At 40.6% G+C, this 21745-nt stretch overlaps 1 protein-coding gene across 21 annotated transcripts in view; it reads right to left on the bottom strand.

Moving 5' to 3' along the window:
- Nucleotides 1–21745, bottom strand: part of add1 (adducin 1 (alpha)) — a 38814-nt gene that overhangs the window by 14049 nt on the left and 3020 nt on the right. For 18 of the 21 annotated variants that reach the window (XR_007039258.1, XR_007039257.1, XR_007039256.1 and 15 more), the window contains exons 2-12: nucleotides 8580–8788; nucleotides 8288–8450; nucleotides 7721–7872; nucleotides 6401–6481; nucleotides 6083–6232; nucleotides 5858–6001; nucleotides 5680–5778; nucleotides 5207–5380; nucleotides 4623–4973; nucleotides 403–498; nucleotides 172–264 (exon numbers count right to left, since the gene is read on the bottom strand). Coding sequence is in view for 15 of the 21 variants with exons in the window: in XM_047372164.1 (XP_047228120.1) it covers nucleotides 172–264; nucleotides 403–498; nucleotides 4623–4973; nucleotides 5207–5380; nucleotides 5680–5778; nucleotides 5858–6001; nucleotides 6083–6232; nucleotides 6401–6481; nucleotides 7721–7872; nucleotides 8288–8450; nucleotides 8580–8774 (1698 nt within the window). In the remaining 6 variants the exon portion in view is untranslated. The remainder of the gene's footprint in view (nucleotides 1–171; nucleotides 265–402; nucleotides 499–4622; nucleotides 4974–5206; nucleotides 5381–5679; nucleotides 5779–5857; nucleotides 6002–6082; nucleotides 6233–6400; nucleotides 6482–7720; nucleotides 7873–8287; nucleotides 8451–8579; nucleotides 8789–21745) is intronic. The other 3 variants (XM_047372166.1, XM_047372168.1, XM_047372171.1) reach the window with 1 other exon arrangement.

Below are 21745 nucleotides of genomic sequence, written 5' to 3'. Positions count from 1 at the left end.
TGCAGCTCAGTGTCCAGATGCCTCCTGACCTGGACTGAAAGTATCAGAAAATTTGATTTTAAGTTGTTTAATATTAATAACAAGGATCCTCAAACCATCTTCATTAGCATCAAGTCCAGGTCAGGAAAGTTACAGCAGCAAAGCATTATAGTGTTGACTTCCCACACTGACCTGGTTAAAGGTCCGTTCCACCACACTGCCGGCACACAGAACCTGAGACTGGGGTCCCGCAGTCTTTATGTCCTGCAGGTTCTGCTCCCGGATCTGAAGAATAAAGTGGCCCGGTTAAAGTAAAACATGGTCCAGTTGCTTTACTGAGCCTTAGGTGGTTGTAGAGCTTCAAATATCAACGGTAAAATGGGATAACATTTAATCAGATAAAACACTAAAAGACTGGAATACCTTATTCCTCATTTCCAGGACTTCCTTTGGGTTGGTGTTCAGTGGGATAAACTGATTGGCTACAGCAGCCTGGCGAAGGCCTTCTTCCTTCATCCACTGTAAACACGACCAAAGTGTTAGATAGTTATAACTGGATCACCAAATGGCAAGAGAAGAAAAAAGTAAAAAACAGGCACAAAAATAAATGTAGACATAACTCAGTGCAAGCTTCACAATCATGCAAAAATCAAAATCCACAAAGTTAGATGACTTTTTTTAAAAACACATAAAAGTAAGCCAATGATGATGATGAATGTTTAGGGACGTTTTTGCAAGCTTTGTTTTTATGTTTTCAGAAAATCTTTATTATTTTTTTTGAGAATTGTTATCTGTAAATATTAGGCATCTGTGGCTCCTCCGTTATTTACCAGTCATATCAGCTGTTAATATAAACGTGTGCCCACTGTGGATAATGGGACAGGAGACTTACAGGAGTATTTGGACTTCTGAAACAGAAGACCTGTGCTTTCTGACCTCAACTAGAGTTGTTGTTTATAAAACCTGAGAATTGTATCGGTCATGATGCTCACTAGTAGGTTTGTGTTAACCCAAGTTAGGAACTCAATTAACTAATCATCTTTTTCTTTCCTCATTTTATTATCTTGAAGCTTTATTCATTAAAGTTTCTAGGCTAAATTCTGAAAATTGTCAGCAGAGACAACTGACCTTGTAACTTCAAATTACATTTGTGGGTTTCTTCACCCATTGGGTAAATAGAGTTCACAATGCTTTATATGAAATATTTTACTTATAGTAGGCAGTAGAGGTCACATATAATGGAATACAGATAATGACAATACAATGGAATTAATGGAATTAAAACGATGAATTATTTGTTATAAATGTCAGTAAGTTTATGGCTACAAAGAATTCTCCACATTCCTATGTTCATTTGAACTGCAGGAACTGACAAGAATAATCACAATAATCCAATCACAGTTTCACAACGTCTTAGCTGTTGTTGGAAATCAAGTCATGTTCGACAATTACTAGATCATATCTGCTAAAAAAAAAAAAGGTTTAGCATTGCAATATTTCAGATGTTATGTTTTTTGTGATATATTTTATTTTTCTTTCATTTATTTTGAGCAGGGTGACAATTAAAGAGGGTGACTGCATAAATGTTGTATAAGCAGTTATCTCTAACGTGTATAAATACAACTGAACAGATTTGCATGAAATGCAGCAGTATGATTAATAGAGCCTGTATAGTGTATTCATATTAACCACAGGACTAGGGCCAAATCAGCACCAAATGTTTAAAATAAATTCTACTAGATATTTGAGTAATTAAACTAATTCAGGTGTCAGATCAGAACCCAAATATCCTGGAATCTGAGTTTTAATCTCCTAAATGTCAAATTCAGTAGGACAGACCTCTAAAAATAGGAATTATTATTAATAAAATAACAATAATAGGGCTGTGATACATAGGTGCTGCTTGTTTCGGGACGCCAGATCTATCCATTTATATGCTGGGATTGGCCCGCACACATAATTTCATGAATCCCATGAGGAACTCGGTATATGGAAAATTCCTCCTCCTGAAACTACTAACTAAACTATGGAAGTCCTTTGTCATCATCATTGATCGACCATTTGAACTAAAATCAAACAGGATTTCACTGAAGATCAACTGAAAACAATTACAGCATGAGTTAACAGAAAGGAAAAACAAACAAAAGGGGAAGGGGCTGTGGAGGGAGATGTGAGGGGTGGTCTGGGGGGAGTGAGAGATGGCTGGGTGCGTGACCGAGATGATGAGGTTGGCTTACGAAGCGAGAGTGGCAGTGAAGGGTGAGCTGGCATCACCCAAGTCATTTTCCAGGCTGATATACAACAAGGACAACAGAGATAAGAGAGAAACACACCCGAGAACACTTGGCCATTTTGGGACTAATGGAAGCTACCATCACAACGCTAAGAGCAAAGAGCATCCTTTTTGCAGAGGATGAAACTGTTCACAACCTTTCTATGTCCTGTTTTTGTAAACTTGGTAATGCTCAGCATTATTGAAGGGAAGTTTTTCATCCATTTCTTGCACTGAAAGGAATGAGCAGCAAATGAAGATAGAACACCAACTTTCATGCCACTTAGTGAACCATTTTAACGTGAGCATGTAACTTGCAGTGGGGAGGAAAAGCTCATGACTTCATTCATATGCGTTTACTCTAAGCTAGGCTGCATTGCTGCCGGGTTGTCTAGATGAGGAAGAGGTACTGGATGGGTACAGCAGGGTTGGTTGAGTATGAGATGAACATGTAAACATGAAATACTCACTGAGAAAGAGTCTCACAACATAACATTTCCTACTTTCCCAACAGGAGATAATTGATTCAAGGTCAGGTCAAATTTTATCACGTCTTCTGTTTTTTGTTGTTTTTCTTTTCTCAAAACAAATTCATTCATGCAGGCAATTATTTTTATTAAAGCTGCTTTTCAGTAAAAAACTAAAACCAAAAATTAGACAAAAATAGAGGCAAAATAAACTAAAAGTAGCAGCAAGAAAAAGTAAAAAAGCAAGTTGCACTGAAGATTTTGCTTATGCAGCATCCCCACAACTACTGGTACCTCTGGAGAAGATGCGTAAAAATAAGTTCCTCTTTTACTGCAGCAATATTTTACGCTGAAAATCCAACCTGTCAGTAACTTTATTGACTGAGAAATACATTCACAGGTAAAGAATTTGGTTTTAAACCATGCCACAAGTGTGACCATTATTTGTACTCATAATACCAATAAAATAAATGCAACTAAAGCATTTTTAATTTATACCCTAAGTTGATCAGAGAGTCGGGCAGTTTTTAATTACGAATCAATCCCTTCCTGTTTCCCCTGGTGCACAAATTTGATCTGACACACGTCCATTTCTCATTGCCACTCTTCAAAATGGGAAAGGAAGGAAAACATGTCATACAGGAAGGCAGATTTAAGTTGATCTTAATAATAATAATAATAATAATAATAATAATAATAATAATTTGTGCCCGTTTCTCTGCCAAAGGCCTTGGAACTTCGTTTGAGTGCATGGGATCATGAACCTTAAAACATACCCGAATATTTTGAACGATAATCTTGAAAAGCTGAAAACGGCTCATCTATTAGTCTTTTAACAGGATAATCCTCCAGAACAAGTGGACAAACCACAGAAATAGGTTGCCATGCACAAATCAACTTTTTTTGTGACTATCTAGCTGTGAATCCATAAACGTATAGAAACCCTGTGAGCTAAACTGAACAGTGCATTTAAAAAGGACCCACAACTTGGAGATTGCCCCTCTCTCTAGAAGCGCTGTCTTGTAGGAAAAGGGGTGCAGTATGACGCATGACCAGGAGTCAGAAAATTAATGGTTGATTTTTTTCAAAACTGTATGTGAGATTATCCAAAGAAGATTAATTAATGTTAAGGCTTTTTATTCATATTTACCAGGGGTGCAAGAGGTTGTGGAGACTGATGCATGTACAACTTTCAGTTTCAATCCTGTCATATATTTGCCATTATTCATATACATATACTCAGAGGCATGTCACTTTCCACTGATTCCTTGAAAAGTCTGTTGCGTTTAAAGTCTTTAAAGCAAATGTGCAGTTTCAGCAAATATAGCTCCTCTTGATTTTAAGTAACATTTATTTTCATTTTTAGGAAACAGAGTACGCCAAAGTCAAGATGCAAAGGGAAAAAAAATATATATATATTTCGCTTGGGTTGAGCAATTGTACAATCAGCAGCAACATCATTTAGTCTTGCTGCATTCACCTGCCTAACTGAAGACTCATGCCACACCCCTGCTGCTCCTCTGGGAAAAACATCAACACATACAATACATTTCACTACAACACATGCTGTGGGACATGCTCTGGGCAGCTGTTCCAGCATCGTGAAGCTTTTGGAGACCAGAAGGAAACAGAGTCAAGAGCGGAGCACTAGAAAGGTGGGTTAGTGGGTCTACATTAATAGCAGCAGAATTGTGACAAAAAGACCAAAAAGTTATTAGAAGGTGGGTCTTACGGGGTTAGATTGTGGGTCACCAGGTTTTTTTTTTAAAGGATCATGTCATAATTGGCCATCAATTGATATCTGAACATTACTTTTCCATTTTAGCGTCCCCAGCGCCCCAGGATGTCGAACAACTACCCATTTCTGTAAATTCTATACTATGAACAATAAGGTAGGCACAGACCAAGCAGTTGGTTATACAGCTTGGCACGCAGACACCGGACGAGAGAGACTGCAGCAAGGGTTTGACGTGATCATGTGTTATGTTCGTCCACACCTTAGGCTTCGACTTGGGGCTGGTGCCGTCAGGCCCGTCCTCGTAGGGCTCATCGGGCCGACCGCCGACATTGAGCCAGCGGGTCTTGTCGCGCTGGCCGCGCTGGAAGCTGTGTTTCAGTGGGGAGCGAGCGCCTGAGTCGCTGTCCTCCCCGTAGGAGTAACCGCCGTGGGCGGAGGACGCGAGCTCCGCGTCACTATACTTTTTACCTTTGTCTCGCAGAGCCGGGCACCGGTAAGGATAACCCGTCCTGTAGCCCTGGAGAAAACAACTTCGGGAGTTAGAAACAAGAGTAATTCAGTGAACATTGTATGAAAACATATATATAATTTATGATAAATCAATCAATTTAGACACCCCTGTCTTAAGAGAGCACTCATGCCTTTATCATACAATGACTACAATCACCACAGAAACACTATAAATAGTTATGCAACAGTTTTAAGTGGTAAACTCTGGAGCCGGGTGTACCTGTTGTCCTTAGGGCTTACCAAATTGTCAAGCATTCTCATGAGAGCCTCAAACTCCTGCTCCCCGATTTGCCACTTGGGGTGTGTTGACGACCCATCGCCTGCTGACTCAGGGACGCGTGGGCGTGATTTATAATTCGCAGGGTCCAGCATCACCAGATTGTCTGGCCCTCCAGCGCTGGCCAGTGTGCGCACCTGGAAAACATTCAGGAGGTATACAACCGGACGAACCAGACAGAAGCAGAGCAGAGAGAAACATAAATAAAAAAAAGGTGGAAAGTAGGACGTACACAGCAAGGTAGAGCAACACACGGACAGAAACATGAAGAAAGAAAAAGTTATGGTGAGACAAGGGACAAAAGTAGATGTTATGAAAGATTAAGACAACTTTAATGATAAATAAAAATCCAAATTAAAATATGACAAAAAAAACTCAAATTTGTTAAAGTGAAATATTTCAGATAAAGTAGCTTTAGACCTCAGGTTAGACCTACCTGGATTTCACAGGCGGTCACCAGGTTATGGATGTAATAGAAGGCCTCCTCCACTGTTTCTCCAACTGACACCAAACCATGGTTCCTGAGGATAAGAACCTGAGATAAAGAAGAAAACATCTAAGCGGCAGCATCAGTTTTTCTTTATTCATTTTCTCTTTCACACCCTGGGAGGTACCTTGCTCTTTGGCCCAAGGTTCTTCTGTATGAGAACACTTTCTTCTTCATCCACCAGTATGCCGTGGTAATTGTGATAGCTCACCTCCCCCAGGGACAGAGCCTCAGGTGAGATGGGCAACAGCCCACATTTCATGGCTGACACCTGCAGCAAAAACATGCAACATCTGGATACCTATAAGCAGTATGTTGCTTGATAAAGTCATGTATTATTATGTATGCTTACCGCTGCACCTGCCGCTGTGTGTATATGTACAACACACTTGATATCGGGCCGTGCAGCGTAGATGGCAGAGTGGAGGGTGAAGCCGGCCTGATTGACCCCCAGGTTGGTGCTTCCTCTGTCTACGATTTCACCTTGAAGGTTTATCTTTACCTAAAAGTCATTTAATGTGAAAGAGTGATCAAAGGTGTGTTATGGACTTCTTTGGCTCAATTTATGTCAAACTTACATAGGTATCCCAAAATATATATTTTTTTAAATGGCACAGACGTTTAAATAGATTATAGGTATTTAAATAGAAATACCTGGACTGATTCTTACCAGACTTGAGGCGGTGACTTCACTGTAAAGGAGCCCAAAGGGAATAATCAGGAAGCGTTCCTGGTCTGAGTTCACTCTGACCTACAGAACAAACAAGAAGACAATCAAGTTAAACTGTCATTTATTTAGAAATGCCCCAGTCCAATCCCAAGAATCCCAACTATGTGCTGCAATGCCTTCTAGGAGAACCCCTTAATAAACTCAGCTCCTGATCCCGGTTGTTGGTCTAAGGTTTGATTTTAGGACAGCTGTGCACCCCTGGTGTGCCAGGTGATCGTGTTTTGCAGTCATGTACCTATTTTTATGTGCATGACTTGAAAACTTGTATCATACGTGAGGCATAACATTTTATTGATCTAACAAAGCAAAAGGACCAGTCTTTTGCACCCTTTACAATGACTGTGTGAGAGAGAGTCTTTCAATTCAGTTTCATTTATATAGCGCTAATTCACAACACATGTCGTCTCAAGGCACTTTAGTAAATTCAATGGAATCATACAGATTTCAAGTCGAGTACATACATTCTAATTAATCCTAACTATCAAACAGTGCAGTCACATTCGGTTTATTATTCAAATTGGTTAAAAGGGTTTCCATCTAAGGAAACCCAGCAGATTGCATCGAGTCAGAGACTTGCAGCATTCACTCCTCCTGGATGAGCATGTAGAGACAGTGGACAGTCACTGGCGTTGACTTTGCAGCAATCTCTCATACTAAGCATGCATGTAGCAACAGTGGAGAGGAAAAACTCCCTTTTAACAGGAAGAAACCTCCAGCAGAACCAGACTCAGTGTGAGCGGCCATCTGCCACGACCGACTGGGGGTTTGAGAGAACAGAGCAGAGACACAAAGAGAACAAAGAAGCACTGATCCAGGAGTATTTTCTACAGGAAAGCAAAGTGAAACATTAATGGTTATTGCTTCTTTAGAGGCTTAATCTAGGAGAGAAAGACAACTAAGCTGATGAACTCTGAGCCAGTTTTTAAGTCTTTGGCTGCAGTGACTCTCTCTGACACATGACTCGCTATGTTTGCTAAGCATGTCACATGGAGTAGCGATAGAGCGCCTGACCCATATACAGAGGCCTCAGTCCTCGCAGTCGTCGGAGGGTTTCTTCCAAGTCCCGAGACCTGTGCTGCATGTCTTCCCCCTCTCTCCACCCCATGTCCTGTCTGACTACTTTGGTCAAAATAAAACTAAAGACTCCAGTTCTTTGCAAGCGAAAGTAAATGCAGTCCTATCTAATGAACTGTAAGCTGGTAAGTTGAAAACAATTATTCAAGATTTGCCACTTTATTGCATGAGAGAGAGCAGTCTTACAGTGAGGTGGTTATAGATGAGCTCAGACCAGCTGAACAAATCAGCGAGCCGATAAAAGGCAGCCAGTTTGCAGCGGAGAAGCTTCTCGCCCTTGTCATAGGAGATAGAGTCTGAGCCTCTCAGATCGTTGACTGGGGTCACCATTCCCAAACCTGTGGAAAGAAATAGGCAACACAGAAGGAAGGTGGTCAGTTACAAAACAGAGCAATTCAACCCAATTCAGTGGACTTTACAAAACAACCCAGTTCATGTACAGAAAGATATAGTAGATTCAGTCCAACCATATAAACGGATCCATATTCTAGTTCCATACTAGAGTAAAACACTGCAGTCAAGTTTAGTTTATTATGCCAATTAATAAAAAAAAAATATCAGGCTAGAAAACAGAGGCTGTGCAACTGCATCCCTAAAAGAAGAGGGAACAATAACATATTATTTTTAGTCAAATACAGCTGGTATTATTGTCCTGCAGTTAACAATGGCATACACTGCATTACGCATTGTGAGTGCAGACATGGCAGTGCTGAGGTCAGAAAGTCCTCTTCACTTATTCTCTTTGTTACTTACTCATGTTGAGAGCTGCCATGCCTCCTTGTGGTGCCGCTGGATACATGGAAGGCATGCTGGTGGTCATGAAGTCTGCGATCTGCTGCAGCGCTAACAGGCTGGTGGGTGTCTTGCCCTTCTTCAGCTGATCCTGGATCATTGTTTCCAGCTCATCACAAAAAGCCTGACAGACAAAAGGAAAAATATGATTTCAAGTTTCAGTTTGCTGCTTTTGGCATAACAGCATTTTTTAGTATTATATATTTATCATTCCCAGATGGATGTAAATTGTGGGAAGTGTAAATACACTGACTGGGCTCTGAAGAATCATGGAGACCCTCTTTCTCTGCTCCATCATGTTAAAGTCCTGTCGGAGGTCAGGCGCCATGTTCCTCTCCCTCTGGTACTCAGGACTGCTCTCGTCCACCCGGTCAAAGTACCGCTCCTTGTGTGGGGCTGTGGTGGGAGGGGGAGCCGTCACCACCCCGGCAACTGACTCGCCGTTCATCCTGGGTTGGTCTCCTGCAGCGACGACAAAGAAGAAGACCATTACCATTTTCTATCACTTTTTAATAAACATTGTTCCATGTCATCATGTTATATAATGCAGGAGATTAATCAGTCTTTTTAGTGATGGGACAATATTCTTCCACATTTTATGTAAGCACACAGCTTTACACTAAACTAAACCCTTCTTAACAACAATTCAAAGATTAATGTTCCCCCTTGTTCTGCTGCTGCTGGAAAACAAACAGAGCATGAGCTTTAAGAGTTATAACTTTATGTTTATTGTTTTAGTATAAATACACTGACCATATTTTCTAATGTTATGATTATGTGCACAGAAAAAGGATTTAACTGTAAAATTTAGCTTTAGGACTGGTTGATGGCTAGATGTTGAAGAAGTAGAGGGCCAGACGGACTAATGGATACATGATTGGTTGGATGAATCAGACATACATAGCTAGGTGGATCAATAGATGCTAATCACGGACATTGAGAGAGTGAATGAAATAATGAAATACTAAAATTTTTCTATATTTATCTAGACCTAGAAAATACAAGTACCATACTTTTCTAGACCACAGGAACCACGCAAAAAAAGAAGCATCCAGAATTAACCAGCACAATATATCAAATCACAAATGCCATCGTAATATCAATTGTGTGCATTATCGCAAACACAAAAGAATGCTTCGATTAAATATTTGTGGTGTGTACTATTAGACCTCCCATTTATTCAACACTTCATGTGGTTACTTGGATCAGCCTTCATTGTCCTTTATGCCAACATCCGAAGTCTTCCTTGGTGACCAATATCAGAGAGTTCAGGGGACATTATAAGGATGAAAAAGTAGAGTAATGTGGTTGAATTGCTATTCATAGAGTCACTACAATATTCAACAATATCGCCACGTCTTGCTGTCCTAGCACTGGCCACCCCAACCAGAATCTTTTTTTTTTAACGTGACCACTTGTATTGGTACAGTTGGTAGATCTGTTTAGTGACAAGCATCAAGCTATTAAGCCTAGTAATAATAATTTAGCATAATTTGAGATCAGAACTTTTGAAACGCTAATCGTTAGTCGGCTTTACTCATTCCAAAACCAGTTTTGATGTGTGTTTGACATCATTATCATTATCTTAACTGGCCAGTTGTTGATTTGAGGTGATGTTAATAAAGTTGGAAGTAGTCCCTGGTCTTCATTAGTCCACCCACTTTCCACAATGCACCAGCTGCACTGGCAACAAAACAGCCCTGCATCATCATGCTACCACCACCAAGCTTCACAGTGTTAAGATTGAAAGTCTCATCTTGACTCCAAATACACACTAACCCAATCAGCTTACCCATGTAGGCAGCAACAAACTGAAGTGGAGCCTGAAGGTTTAAAAGCAGGGGCTTCTTTCTTGTTTGGCATCTTCTTAGTCCATGTCAATGTTAAACATTTCTGTGGCAATTGACACACGCCAACACTAAGCATTTAGAAAGCCCCAACAACTATCATGCAACCTATGCTTAAATTCTTGGTCGAGGCCAGGGAATCCAAAATTAAAGAATTGGTAGAGATCCTTGTTAATTTCTTTTTTCAACGTGTCCTGTCCGGCAGAGGAGCATTCAGAACTGCCAGAGTGCCAAGAAGAAGCCTAACAGATTTACTTTCACAAGTCGAGCTTTACGCCTAACACTACAATGCTCCGCTTGATACTTACTTGATAAAAGAAACATTATTAGAACCTGCTTTGGGATTATTTCAATTGCAATCTACACGGAGACGGAAACGAAACAGGAAAAAAAAGAAGCAAGAGAGGTTGGGCAAAAAGGAAGAGAAGGAGAAAAGAATAGAGGAGAGAAAGAAGGGTGAATACAAGATAACACCCTAGAAGGCTGCTTCTACACCTACAGAAACACATACAGGTCCTTCTCAAAATATTAGCATATTGTGATAAAGTTCATTATTTTCCATAATGTCATGATAAAAATTTAACATTCATATATTTTAGATTCATTGCACACTAACTGAAATATTTCAGGTTTTTTATTGTCTTAATACGGATGATTTTGGCATACAGCTCATGAAAACCCAAAATTCCTATCTCACAAAATTAGCATATCATTAAAAGGGTCTCTAAACGAGCTATGAACCTAATCATCTGAATCAACGAGTTAACTCTAAACACCTGCAAAAGATTCCTGAGGCCTTTAAAACTCCCAGCCTGGTTCATCACTCAAAACCCCAATCATGGGTAAGACTGCCGACCTGACTGCTGTCCAGAAGGCCACTATTGACACCCTCAAGCAAGAGGGTAAGACACAGAAAGAAATTTCTGACCGAATAGGCTGTTCCCAGAGTGCTGTATCAAGGCACCTCAGTGGGAAGTCTGTGGGAAGGAAAAAGTGTGGCAGAAAACGCTGCACAACGAGAAGAGGTGACCGGACCCTGAGGAAGATTGTGGAGAAGGGCCGATTCCAGACCTTGGGGGACCTGCGGAAGCAGTGGACTGAGTCTGGAGTAGAAACATCCAGAGCCACCGTGCACAAGCGTGTGCAGGAAATGGGCTACAGGTGCCGCATTCCCCAGGTCAAGCCACTTTTGAACCAGAAACAGCGGCAGAAGCGCCTGACCTGGGCTACAGAGAAGTAGCACTGGACTGTTGCTCAGTGGTCCAAAGTTCTTTTTTCGGATGAAAGCAAATTCTGCGTGTCATTCGGAAATCAAGGTGCCAGAGTCTGGAGGAAGACTGGGGAGAAGGAAATGCCAAAATGCCAGAAATCCAGTGTCAAGAACCCACAGTCAGTGATGGTCTGGGGTGCCGTGTCAGCTGCTGGTGTTGGTCCACTGTGTTTTATCAAGGGCAGGGTCAATGCAGCTAGCTATCAGGAGATTTTGGAGCACTTCATGCTTCCATCTGCTGAAAAGCTTTATGGAGATGAAGATTTCATTTTTCAGCACGACCTGGCACCTGCTCACAGTGCCAAAACCACTGGTAAATGGTTTACTGACCATGGTATCACTGTGCTCAATTGGCCTGCCAACTCTCCTGACCTGAACCCCATAGAGAATCTGTGGGATATTGTGAAGAGAACGTTGAGAGACTCAAGACCCAACACTCTGGATGAGCTAAAGGTCGCTATCGAAGCATCCTGGGCCTCCATAAGACCTCAGCAGTGCCACAGGCTGATTGCCTCCATGCCACGCCGCATTGAAGCAGTCATTTCTGCCAAAGGATTCCCGACCAAACATTGAGTGCATAACTGTACATGATTATTTGAAGGTTGACGTTTTTTGTATTAAAAACACTTTTCTTTTATTGGTCGGATGAAATATGCTAATTTTGTTAGATAGGAATTTTGGGTTTTCATGAGCTGTATGCCAAAATCATCCGTATTAAGACAATAAAAGACCTGAAATATTTCAGTTAGTGTGCAATGAATCTAAAATGTATGAATGTTAAATTTTCACCATGACATGGAAAATAATGAACTTTATCACAATATGCTAATATTTTGAGAAGGACCTGTATAACAATAGCATCGTTACCGAAAAGTGCACATTACTAATGAATGCCGGATGTATTTAGTGGTAACTGCGGCTCAATATAGAACATCTGTGTATCTGATAAGTGAAATGAGTGTAAGTGTGAACGTGCTTGTGTATATGAGGTTTCTCCATAAAATTATGCAATAGCGAGTGTGAGGAGCCATGGACCTGTCCCCTGCCGCACCACCAGCCCACCCCACCCCCCCGGCGGAAAGGGTCCCGCGCAACAGAGCACATACCTCCGAGTACCTTACTCACAACGGACCCCCTGACCCCACACCAAGATGGGACAAACTCACTCAGCATGAGGTCCCTGGCTGGCGGCACGCACCCAGGTTCAATGGCCCCCAAAACCACACCACATCGCAACCACTGCAACGACCACAGCCCAGGGAGAAACACCAAACAGGTCAGCTCCACCGTCACTGCTCAGCCAATCCAAAAAGAGGATACAACCACCCCACCACACACGATGGTGTTTTTCTGGTAAATGGAAATAAATTATTTTGGAGACATCCATCCATCCATTGTTTATACCCACTTATTGCAGGGTTACATGGGGACTGGTGCCTAGCACCAGCAATCACTGGGTGAGAGGCAGGGTACACCTTGGACAGCTCTGCAGCCCATCACAGAGTCATTGAACCAGACAGCCAATAACACAACACACTCACTTTCCTACTTCCTGTCACAGTCATGTTTTGGTTGATTTCCAGTGTACTTCCTGGGAAAAAAACAAAAACAAAAAAAAAACACAGCTAGACTGTCAATCATTGGCAGTACCACAGAGAACAATCATTAGTATGATAGCAGCCCAGTAGCTCATTACCAGCCTGCAGAATGCTGTAGAATGACCCCCCCACCCCAGGGAAAAAAGCAAGTGGTTTGCAGATAAAAGACAAATTAAAGGGTGGAGATCTGGTCTATTTCCCGACAACTGCCGGATGTTTGAGCAGATCAGTGGTTTCCACCCGTCTGTCACTGCACAGCCCACTCAAGCTTTGACTCCTCCTTGAAACGGGCAGACTTTATAAGAGTAAAAGTGCAAACATGTATTCACAATGGGAAAGCTTGCAGAGACTGAGGCAGGCCATTAGTCTGCATCAATACAAATGTTCAGCCAACTCCCAGGGCAACTGCTGCTCCATCTGAAAGCATGCACCATCACTGTGGGAGCTGACAGATCCTCTCAGTGTTTCTGTCTGTTCTCATCAATGTTCAGAGGTTTCCCACAACAATGTTTCCACTGTCCTCAGATCTCCAAACTTTAATCTGAACGTTTGTGTTTCCACACTGTTGATCTAATTCTAGAGCAATAATGTTTGTTTTGTGTTAATGTTGTATAAAATTTACCAGGCTAGCCTTAACTTCTAGGTTACGATTCATTGCACATTAGTTTTCAGAGAAAGGAAATGTTGGTCGACGCTACTATGGTAGTTCACCAAGATAGCCATTTTGAAACACTCAGTATTCAGTAGTATTCGGCGATACTAACCAGGTGATAATACATCCACATTAAACACTCAAATATAGTTTAAAATTAGATTCAACAATTCCTGACAGTCTCAGAGTTGAAACCACCAGTCACAATCCTGCAGTGTCTGCAGTTCTGCACAGACTGACCCGTGTCAGCCTGATTTCTACAGTGGGGTCCTAATCCTTCCAGACACTCTGTCAGATCTAATTCACTTTGTTGTAGTTAAGCAACATGCTGAGGTTGCTGTTGACCATGTTTGTGTTGCTACAGCTGCAGCAAGTTGCAACATCTGAGACCAAAGAAGCAACACAGTCCAAATAGACTGAAGAATCAAGATTTTTCTATTGAATGCTTTATGTGTGGAGACCTCGAAGGAGTTGTTTAGACTGTAATCTGAGTAGTGAAGACAGAAATGTCAACAGATTCAATAATCTGATATGTTGATATCAACCAAAGGCTGAAGAAACACATTTGCTTACATTTCATAGAGAATAAATGACTAAAAATGTTGTCATTTGTTTTTGCCTGGAAATAAAACAATCACTAGCATTAATAACTAATGATAACTAGATTTCCAGCTTAAGATAAACGCTCAGCAGGATCCACTAGGGCCTAATGCCCTTGAATAAGCACTCTCAATCAATAATATTATAGACGTTGCTTATAAATGATCATAGTTCCCCACAAACTATGTAAACAAGTTGTAAAACAATAATATCATGCCTTTCTGCAGTGTAACAATGCACCAACAGAACAGCGGGACTTGTTTATTACTTTAAGGAATGTTTAGCTAAACCTGTCGTCCCCCAAGGAGACTGAGACTGTAGTTTAAGTTTTGTTACGGTTTTCAAAAATGCATCGGTCAATTTGTTCCTACAGTTCAAAGTCATTTTAATGAGATGCCAGGGAGTGACCAGTTTTCTCTGGCTGTATGTCCCATATAATAAAACAGTACTGCCCTTTCCCTACTTGTTGCTGTTCACTGTGCGTCAGCTGGCCAAACAAAAGCTACAACATTTTTGCTTCACTTACATGAAAGAAATTCAGCTGTTTTGTTACACAATATCAGAAATATTTCACATTGTGTTACAAATCTTAAACGTAACACAATGTTGGCTGCATTCTCTGCAAGCTTTAGCACATCAGCCACTAAAAATATACATCAGGTGTAGAATGCACATTTAGTATTCATTTACTTATATCCAGTTGAATAATCCACAAAGTTATCACAGTAGCCTTACTATTTTTTTTATTAATTATTTATTTACACATCTATCAAACAAAACGTAACTTCTTATGTAACAGTTTATTACCTTGTAAACATCTTTAAAAGGGATCAATTTATACATCTAACTAGCACATTAAAACATTAAAATCTGGTCACCTCCGCAGCCATCTAATCAATTGGTTTACATTAATTTCCCGCTGCACTCACTGACACCGACTGATCACATCTGGCTGCAATGTAACAAACAACATGAACGTCTCCAGTATATATAAACATGCCTAGAACAAATCATCCGATTTCAGGGTTGATTATTTTGTGTCGACAGCTTAGCAGAAGAAGAGCTATATACAGAGGAAGTGTTCTCCAACTATGCAGAATGCTGTCATTTCAACAGAACGCCCTTCTCTCCTCAGAAATGTAGGCCTATTGTATCTCGATCTGCCTTGGCTCCTGTTGAGAATGAAGTCACCATGGCAACCTAAGCTATTACCATGGAAACACTAGACATCCCTTTAAAGTTTATTGTTATGTAAGAAAAGCAGCATGCTAACATCACACCGCAAGCAAGCCAGCTTCCCAAGGATGACAAACCTCTAACAACTGTTAGTCATGTTCTGTTGCAATCATATCAGGGACCCATTGAGGGAAAACTGGAAGCATCAGAGGATGAATGAATTCTACAAACCATTAAAACTTTGCTTAATACATTCTAACAACTCATCTCTGTTCAGTTCAAACGAAGACCAACTTGTCTGAGAGTTTACATTTGGGAAGTATGGAACATTATAAAACCCGGTGCTGCATTCAGGAATGCAGACTCCTACAGTACCTTGCGAAAGTACTCGGCCCCCTTGAACTTTTCAACCTCTTGCCACATTTCAGGCTTCAAACATAAAGATATAAAATTCAAATTTTTTGTGAAGAATCAACAACAAGTGGGAAACAATCGTGAAGTGGAATGAAATTTATTGGATGTGTCAAACTTTAAAAAATAAAAAACTGAAAAGTGGGGCGTGCAATATTATTATATACCCTTTACTTTCAGTACAGCAAACTCACTCCAGAAGTTCAGTGAGGATCTCTGAATGATCCAATGTTGTCCCAAATGACTGATGATGATAAATAGAATCCACATGTGTGTAATCAAGTCTCCGTATAAATGCACCTGCTCTGTGATAGTCTCAGGGTTCTGTTCAAAGCGCAGAGAGCAACATGAAGACCAAGGAACACACCAGGCAGGTCCGAGATACTGTTGTGGAGAAGTTTAAAGCCGGATTTGGATACAAAAAGATTTCCCAAGCTTTAAACATTCCAAGGAGCACTGTGCAAGCAATCACATTGAAATGGAAGGAGTATCAGACCACTGCAAATCTACCAAGACCCGGCCGTCCCTCTAAACTCTCATCTCGAACAAGGAGAAGACTGATCAGAGATGCAGCCAAGAGGCCCATGATCACTCTGGATGAACTGCAGAGATCTACAGCTGAGGTGGGAGAGTCTGTCCATAGGACAACAATCAGTCGTACACTGCACAAATCTGGCCTGTATGGAAGAATGGCAAGAAGAAAGCCATTTCTCAAAGATATCCATAAAAGGTCTCGTTTAAAGTTTGCCACAAGCCACCTGGAGACACACCAAACATGTGGAAGAAGGTGCTCTGGTCAGATGAAACCAAAATCGAACTGTTTGGCCACAATGCAAAACGATATGTTTGGCGTAAAAGCAACACAGCTCATCATCCTGAACACACCATCCCCACTGTCAAACATGGTGGTGGCAGCATCATGGTTTGGGCCTGCTTTTCATCAGGAGGGACAGGGAAGATGGTCAAAATTGATGGGAAGATGGATTGGGCCAAATACAGGACCATTCTGGAAGAAAACCTGTTGGAGTCTGCAAGAGACCTGAGACTGGGACGGAGATTTATCTTCCAACAAGAGAATGATTCAAAACATAAAGCCAAATCTATAATGGAATGGTTCACAAATAAACGTATCCAGGTGTTGGAATGGCCAAGTCAAAGTCCAGACCTGAATCCAATCGAGAATCTGTGGAAAGAGCTGAAGACTGCTGTTCACGAACGCTCTCCATCCAACTTCACTGAGCTCCAGCTGTTTTGCAAGGAAGAATGGGCAAGAATTTCAGTCTCTCGATGTGCAAAACTGATAGAGACATACCCCAAGCAACTTGCAGATGTAATTGCAGCAAAGGGTGGCGCTACAAAGAAATAACGCAAGGGGGCCGAATAATATTGCTTTTCAGTTTTTTTATTTGTTAAAAAAGTTTGACACATCCAATAAATTTCATTCCACTTCACGATTGTGTCCCACTTGATTCTTCACAAAACAAATTAAATTTTATATATTTATGTTTGAAGCCTGAAATGTGGCAAGAGGTTGAAAAGGTAAAGGAGGCCGAATACTTTCACAAGGCACTGTAGGTCTGCCCTAAGTGGTATAATGTTCACACCGTTTAAAATATCTAAAATACCAAAAAAACTGGAGGAAAAAGTAAATGATCACAGCATTCTTTATAGTGATAAACTTCCTTGATGCAATTCAAATCTGTTTGTTAAAAGACCAATATGTACTTACCTAAATTACTTGAGGTGACAAGAACAAAGTTCTTTCTGGCCAGAATATTTCATACTTGGGTGGAGAACTCTTTGGAAGTCCCCATAGGCCTCTCATACCACATTATTTGTATGCAATAGCTGTTTAACACCACACAAGAAATAGTTCTGCCCAGATGACTTGTCAAGAACAAGCTCTCAAGGACTCCAAAACTAGGTTTACAAGAACAGAATGACACAATTTGTTCTTGCGGCTCTGGGAGAGGGAACCAATTTCCTTGTCAATGCAAAGTATGTAAACAAGGTTTTTAACAGATCAGATAAAAATCCTGATTGGACGTCACCAATTTTCAACCCAATCCCAGTCAGTTAAGTTTAGGTATTAAAGTTGATTAAATCCATGCCATGTACATGCTTGGAAAAGCATATTCTTTGCAGCAAAATAAAATAACTTTTCATCAATATTACATGGTGCACATGATTGCGCCTTAACTCATTCCTCAATGACGTTTCACATGCTGCAGAATCCTCTTTATTTGACAGAACCGATATTTTGTACCTTGACAACTTTCAGCCTTTTTTATCTCAACATCTTAATGAACATAGAACTGACGTCCTAAACAAGTTTACGTCTCGCACCAGCTGACAATGTCTTTCTCGTTGAGCAGGAAATCTAATGCGAGTTTGATTCTGTTGGTTTTGATATCAATTTAATGTGGGTGCCTAATTTATTCATTTTATTTATTCCATAATTAGATTTTTCTAAATTCCAAATAATACTTTGGTAAACACATAAAAAATCATACATTCATATGGTTAATATATGTATGAAAAGTATTATATAATTCAATTTTTTTGTCAAAATACATAACTGTGTCCATGTCCCCCCCGCCATCATGGAAATCAAAGGACCCTATTCATGTGGTTCCAGTTAATCGCGCAGACAACATTTACAGACAGAAATTTTTACTAGACAAACATAACAATATGCACAGCAACACTGACTAGGGAAAAGCTGATTGTAGATTTTTTCATAGAAAAGAATTACAAGCTCTTCATGTCTGCTCACTTTTTTGCCCGTAATATTTATGTGTCGGTACATATTTAAGAAATAAAAGGCAACTTTGAGAAACGAAAGCTTGCGCCAAAAACAGATTTTCAGCAATCAAGCTATGACTAAAAGATCCATTATAACCAGTCCAAAAACATAACACTCAAGTGAAGGGATCATAATACATTTGTAAGAACTGAGGTAAAAAGTTTTGCTGGGGTTTTAACAAATGGTGTTAGGAGCAGATTTAATATCTAACTAAAGGGCACAAAACAAGATGCCTTTCATGACTGGAACTGAAAAACAGCAGACACTCATGTGATTCTATGACAGCAGATTCTCCATATAGTATCATTATACCATGCAGCATCTCATTATCTGCTCTAAACTGTAATTAGTGTACACAGATAAGTCTGTTGTTTACGTGTCGAGGAAACAGGCAAACCTGAACTAGAGTTTAAGAGATTGAAGCAACAACATGTGCCCATTACTACTGCCTCTGATTACAACACTGGTAACTAGCTTTTTTACAGAAACATTTACTCAAAACGCATTTTCCCAGTTTGAGTACACTAGGATTTTGCCCTCCTGTGTATGAAAAGCACCCTTTAATTAAAGATTGATTGACTGATATTTCTATTTGCTACTGACCAGAATGGGAGAGATTATATGTCCTAAATATGACCATTTTTGGTGTGAAACATGCAAATCTACCCCAGAACAAAAGCAAGGACTTTGTGAAGATGCTGCCTGAAGCTGATAAATATGATTATCTGAAGTTAAATGAATCCTGTACCAACATGGGCTGACAGGCCACTCAGTGAAGAAGAAGTCATTACTCTAAAACACAAAAACACAGATAACAGTTTGCAAATGAACTCAAGGAAAAGTCCTTAATTTATTAAGAAATGTCTTGTGATCGGATTCAACTAAAATTGAAGAGGACCTGAGAACATCATGTCAACTTTGAAGAGAAATTGCCAAAACAAAAACAAAAAAGTATAAAGTAAGAATAAAATTACCAAACAGCACTCAGTTGTCGTCAGACAATAAAAAAAAAAAGTCATCCTTGCTTAATTTAACAAAAACAGGAAAGGACCTCTATATTCAGTCAATGAAACAAATTTTCATTCAACATTCAATCAGTTATGTGCTTTGATTTGAGGCAATATCTCTAAATAGGCCATTGCTCAAGTATGCAAGTTAGCTGTCCAATTATGGAAAACATGAATGACTAAACAAGACATGCCATGGTGAGAGGAGGGAAGTGGATGATAGATATTACACCAACTAAACAACCAAATTAACATTTTATTTACTAGATGGGTTTTGCAGCATTCATGGCCTTTTTCAAAGTTCGGCTGACTAATGCAAGTCATCAAATATACACAGATGCACATAGGAGCATTTATATTTCTTTATATTTTTAGAACTTTTACAATTTTTCAAGACACTGTTCAAGCTACAAAGATATCTAATTCAGCTGTTTAAATTGAAAAAAATTTGATTGTTCCCAATAACGTACAGGAACAAAATACATGGGAAAAGTATCATCTGTCCTCAACTTTCCTGTTGTAACAGATGATGGGGGTGAGGTGAATGGTGAGACAGAAAGTGGATGGGGTTCTGTTTTAATATAAAGTTGTGTATCATCTGCATAGCAATGAAACTTTCTCCAAAACGGGTGATGATGTTGCCAACGGGAAGTATGTAGAGGATGAAGATCAAGGGGCCAAGGACTGAGCCTTGGGGAACCACCCCAGGTGATTGTGTGAGTTCTGGGTGTAGCTTTACCCATGGAAACATATTGAGTCATGTACAGGTCCTTCTCAAAATATTAGCATATTGTGATAAAGTTAATTATTTTCCATAATGTAATGATGAAAATCTAACATTCATATATATTAGATTAATTGCACACTAACTGAAATATTTCAGTTCTTCAGTCATCAGTCAGTCAGTCATTTTCTACCGCTTATTCCATAGTGGGTCGCGGGGAAGCTGGTGCCTATCTCCAGCAATCTATGGGCGAGAGGCAGGGTACACCCTGGACAGGTCGCCAGTCCATCGCAGTTTCAGTTCTTTTATTGTCTTAATATGGATGATTTTGGCATACAGCTCATGAAAACCCAAAATTCCTATCTCACAAAATTAGGATATTTCATCCGACCAATAAAAGAAAAGTGTTTTTAATACAAAAACGTCAACCTTCAAATAATCATGTACAGTTATGCACTCAATACTTGGTCGGGTAACCTTTTGCATAAATGACAGCTTCAATGCGGCGTGGCATGGAGGCAATCAGCCTGTGGCACTGCTGAGGTCTTATTATGGAGGCCCAGGATGCTTCGATAGCGGCCTTTAGCTCATCCAGAGTGTTGGGTCTTAAGTCTCTCAACGTTCTCTTCACAATATCCCACAGATTCTCTATGGGGTTCAGGTCAGGAGAGTTGGCAGGCCAATTGAGCACAGTGATACCATGGTCAATAAACAATTTACCAGTGGTTTTGGCACTGTGAGCAGGTGCCAGGTCGTGCTGAAAAATGAAATCTTCATCTCCATAAAGCTTTTCAGCAGATGGAAGCATGAAGTGCTCCAAAATCTCCTGATAGCTAGCTGCATTGACCCTGCCCTTGATAAAACACAGTGGACCAACACCAGCAGCTGACACGGCACCCCAGACCATCACTGACTGTGGGTACTTGACACTGGACTTCTGGCATTTCCTTCTCCCCAGTCTTCCTCCAGACTCTGGCACCTTGATTTCCGAATGACATGCAGAATTTGCTTTCATCCGAAAAAAGTACTTTGGACCACTGAGCAACAGTCCAGTGCTGCTTCTCTGTAGCCCAGGTCAGGCGCTTCTGCCGCTGTTTCTGGTTCAAAAGTGGCTTGACCTGGGGAATGCGGCACCTGTAGCCCATTTTCTGCACACGCCTGTGCACGGTGGCTCTGGATGTTTCTACTCCAGACTCAGTCCACTGCTTCCGCAGGTCCCCCAAGGTCTGGAATCGGCCCTTCTCCACAATCTTCCTCAGGGTCCGGTCACCTCTTCTCGTTGTGCAGCATTTTCTGCCACACTTTTTCCTTCCCACAGACTTCCCACT

This window comes from Girardinichthys multiradiatus, chromosome 8, assembly GCF_021462225.1.
Source record: "Girardinichthys multiradiatus isolate DD_20200921_A chromosome 8, DD_fGirMul_XY1, whole genome shotgun sequence".
Lineage (NCBI taxonomy): Eukaryota > Metazoa > Chordata > Actinopteri > Cyprinodontiformes > Goodeidae > Girardinichthys > Girardinichthys multiradiatus.
Note: the sequence above shows the minus strand (reverse complement) of the source record. Positions and strands in the feature narration are given on the sequence as shown.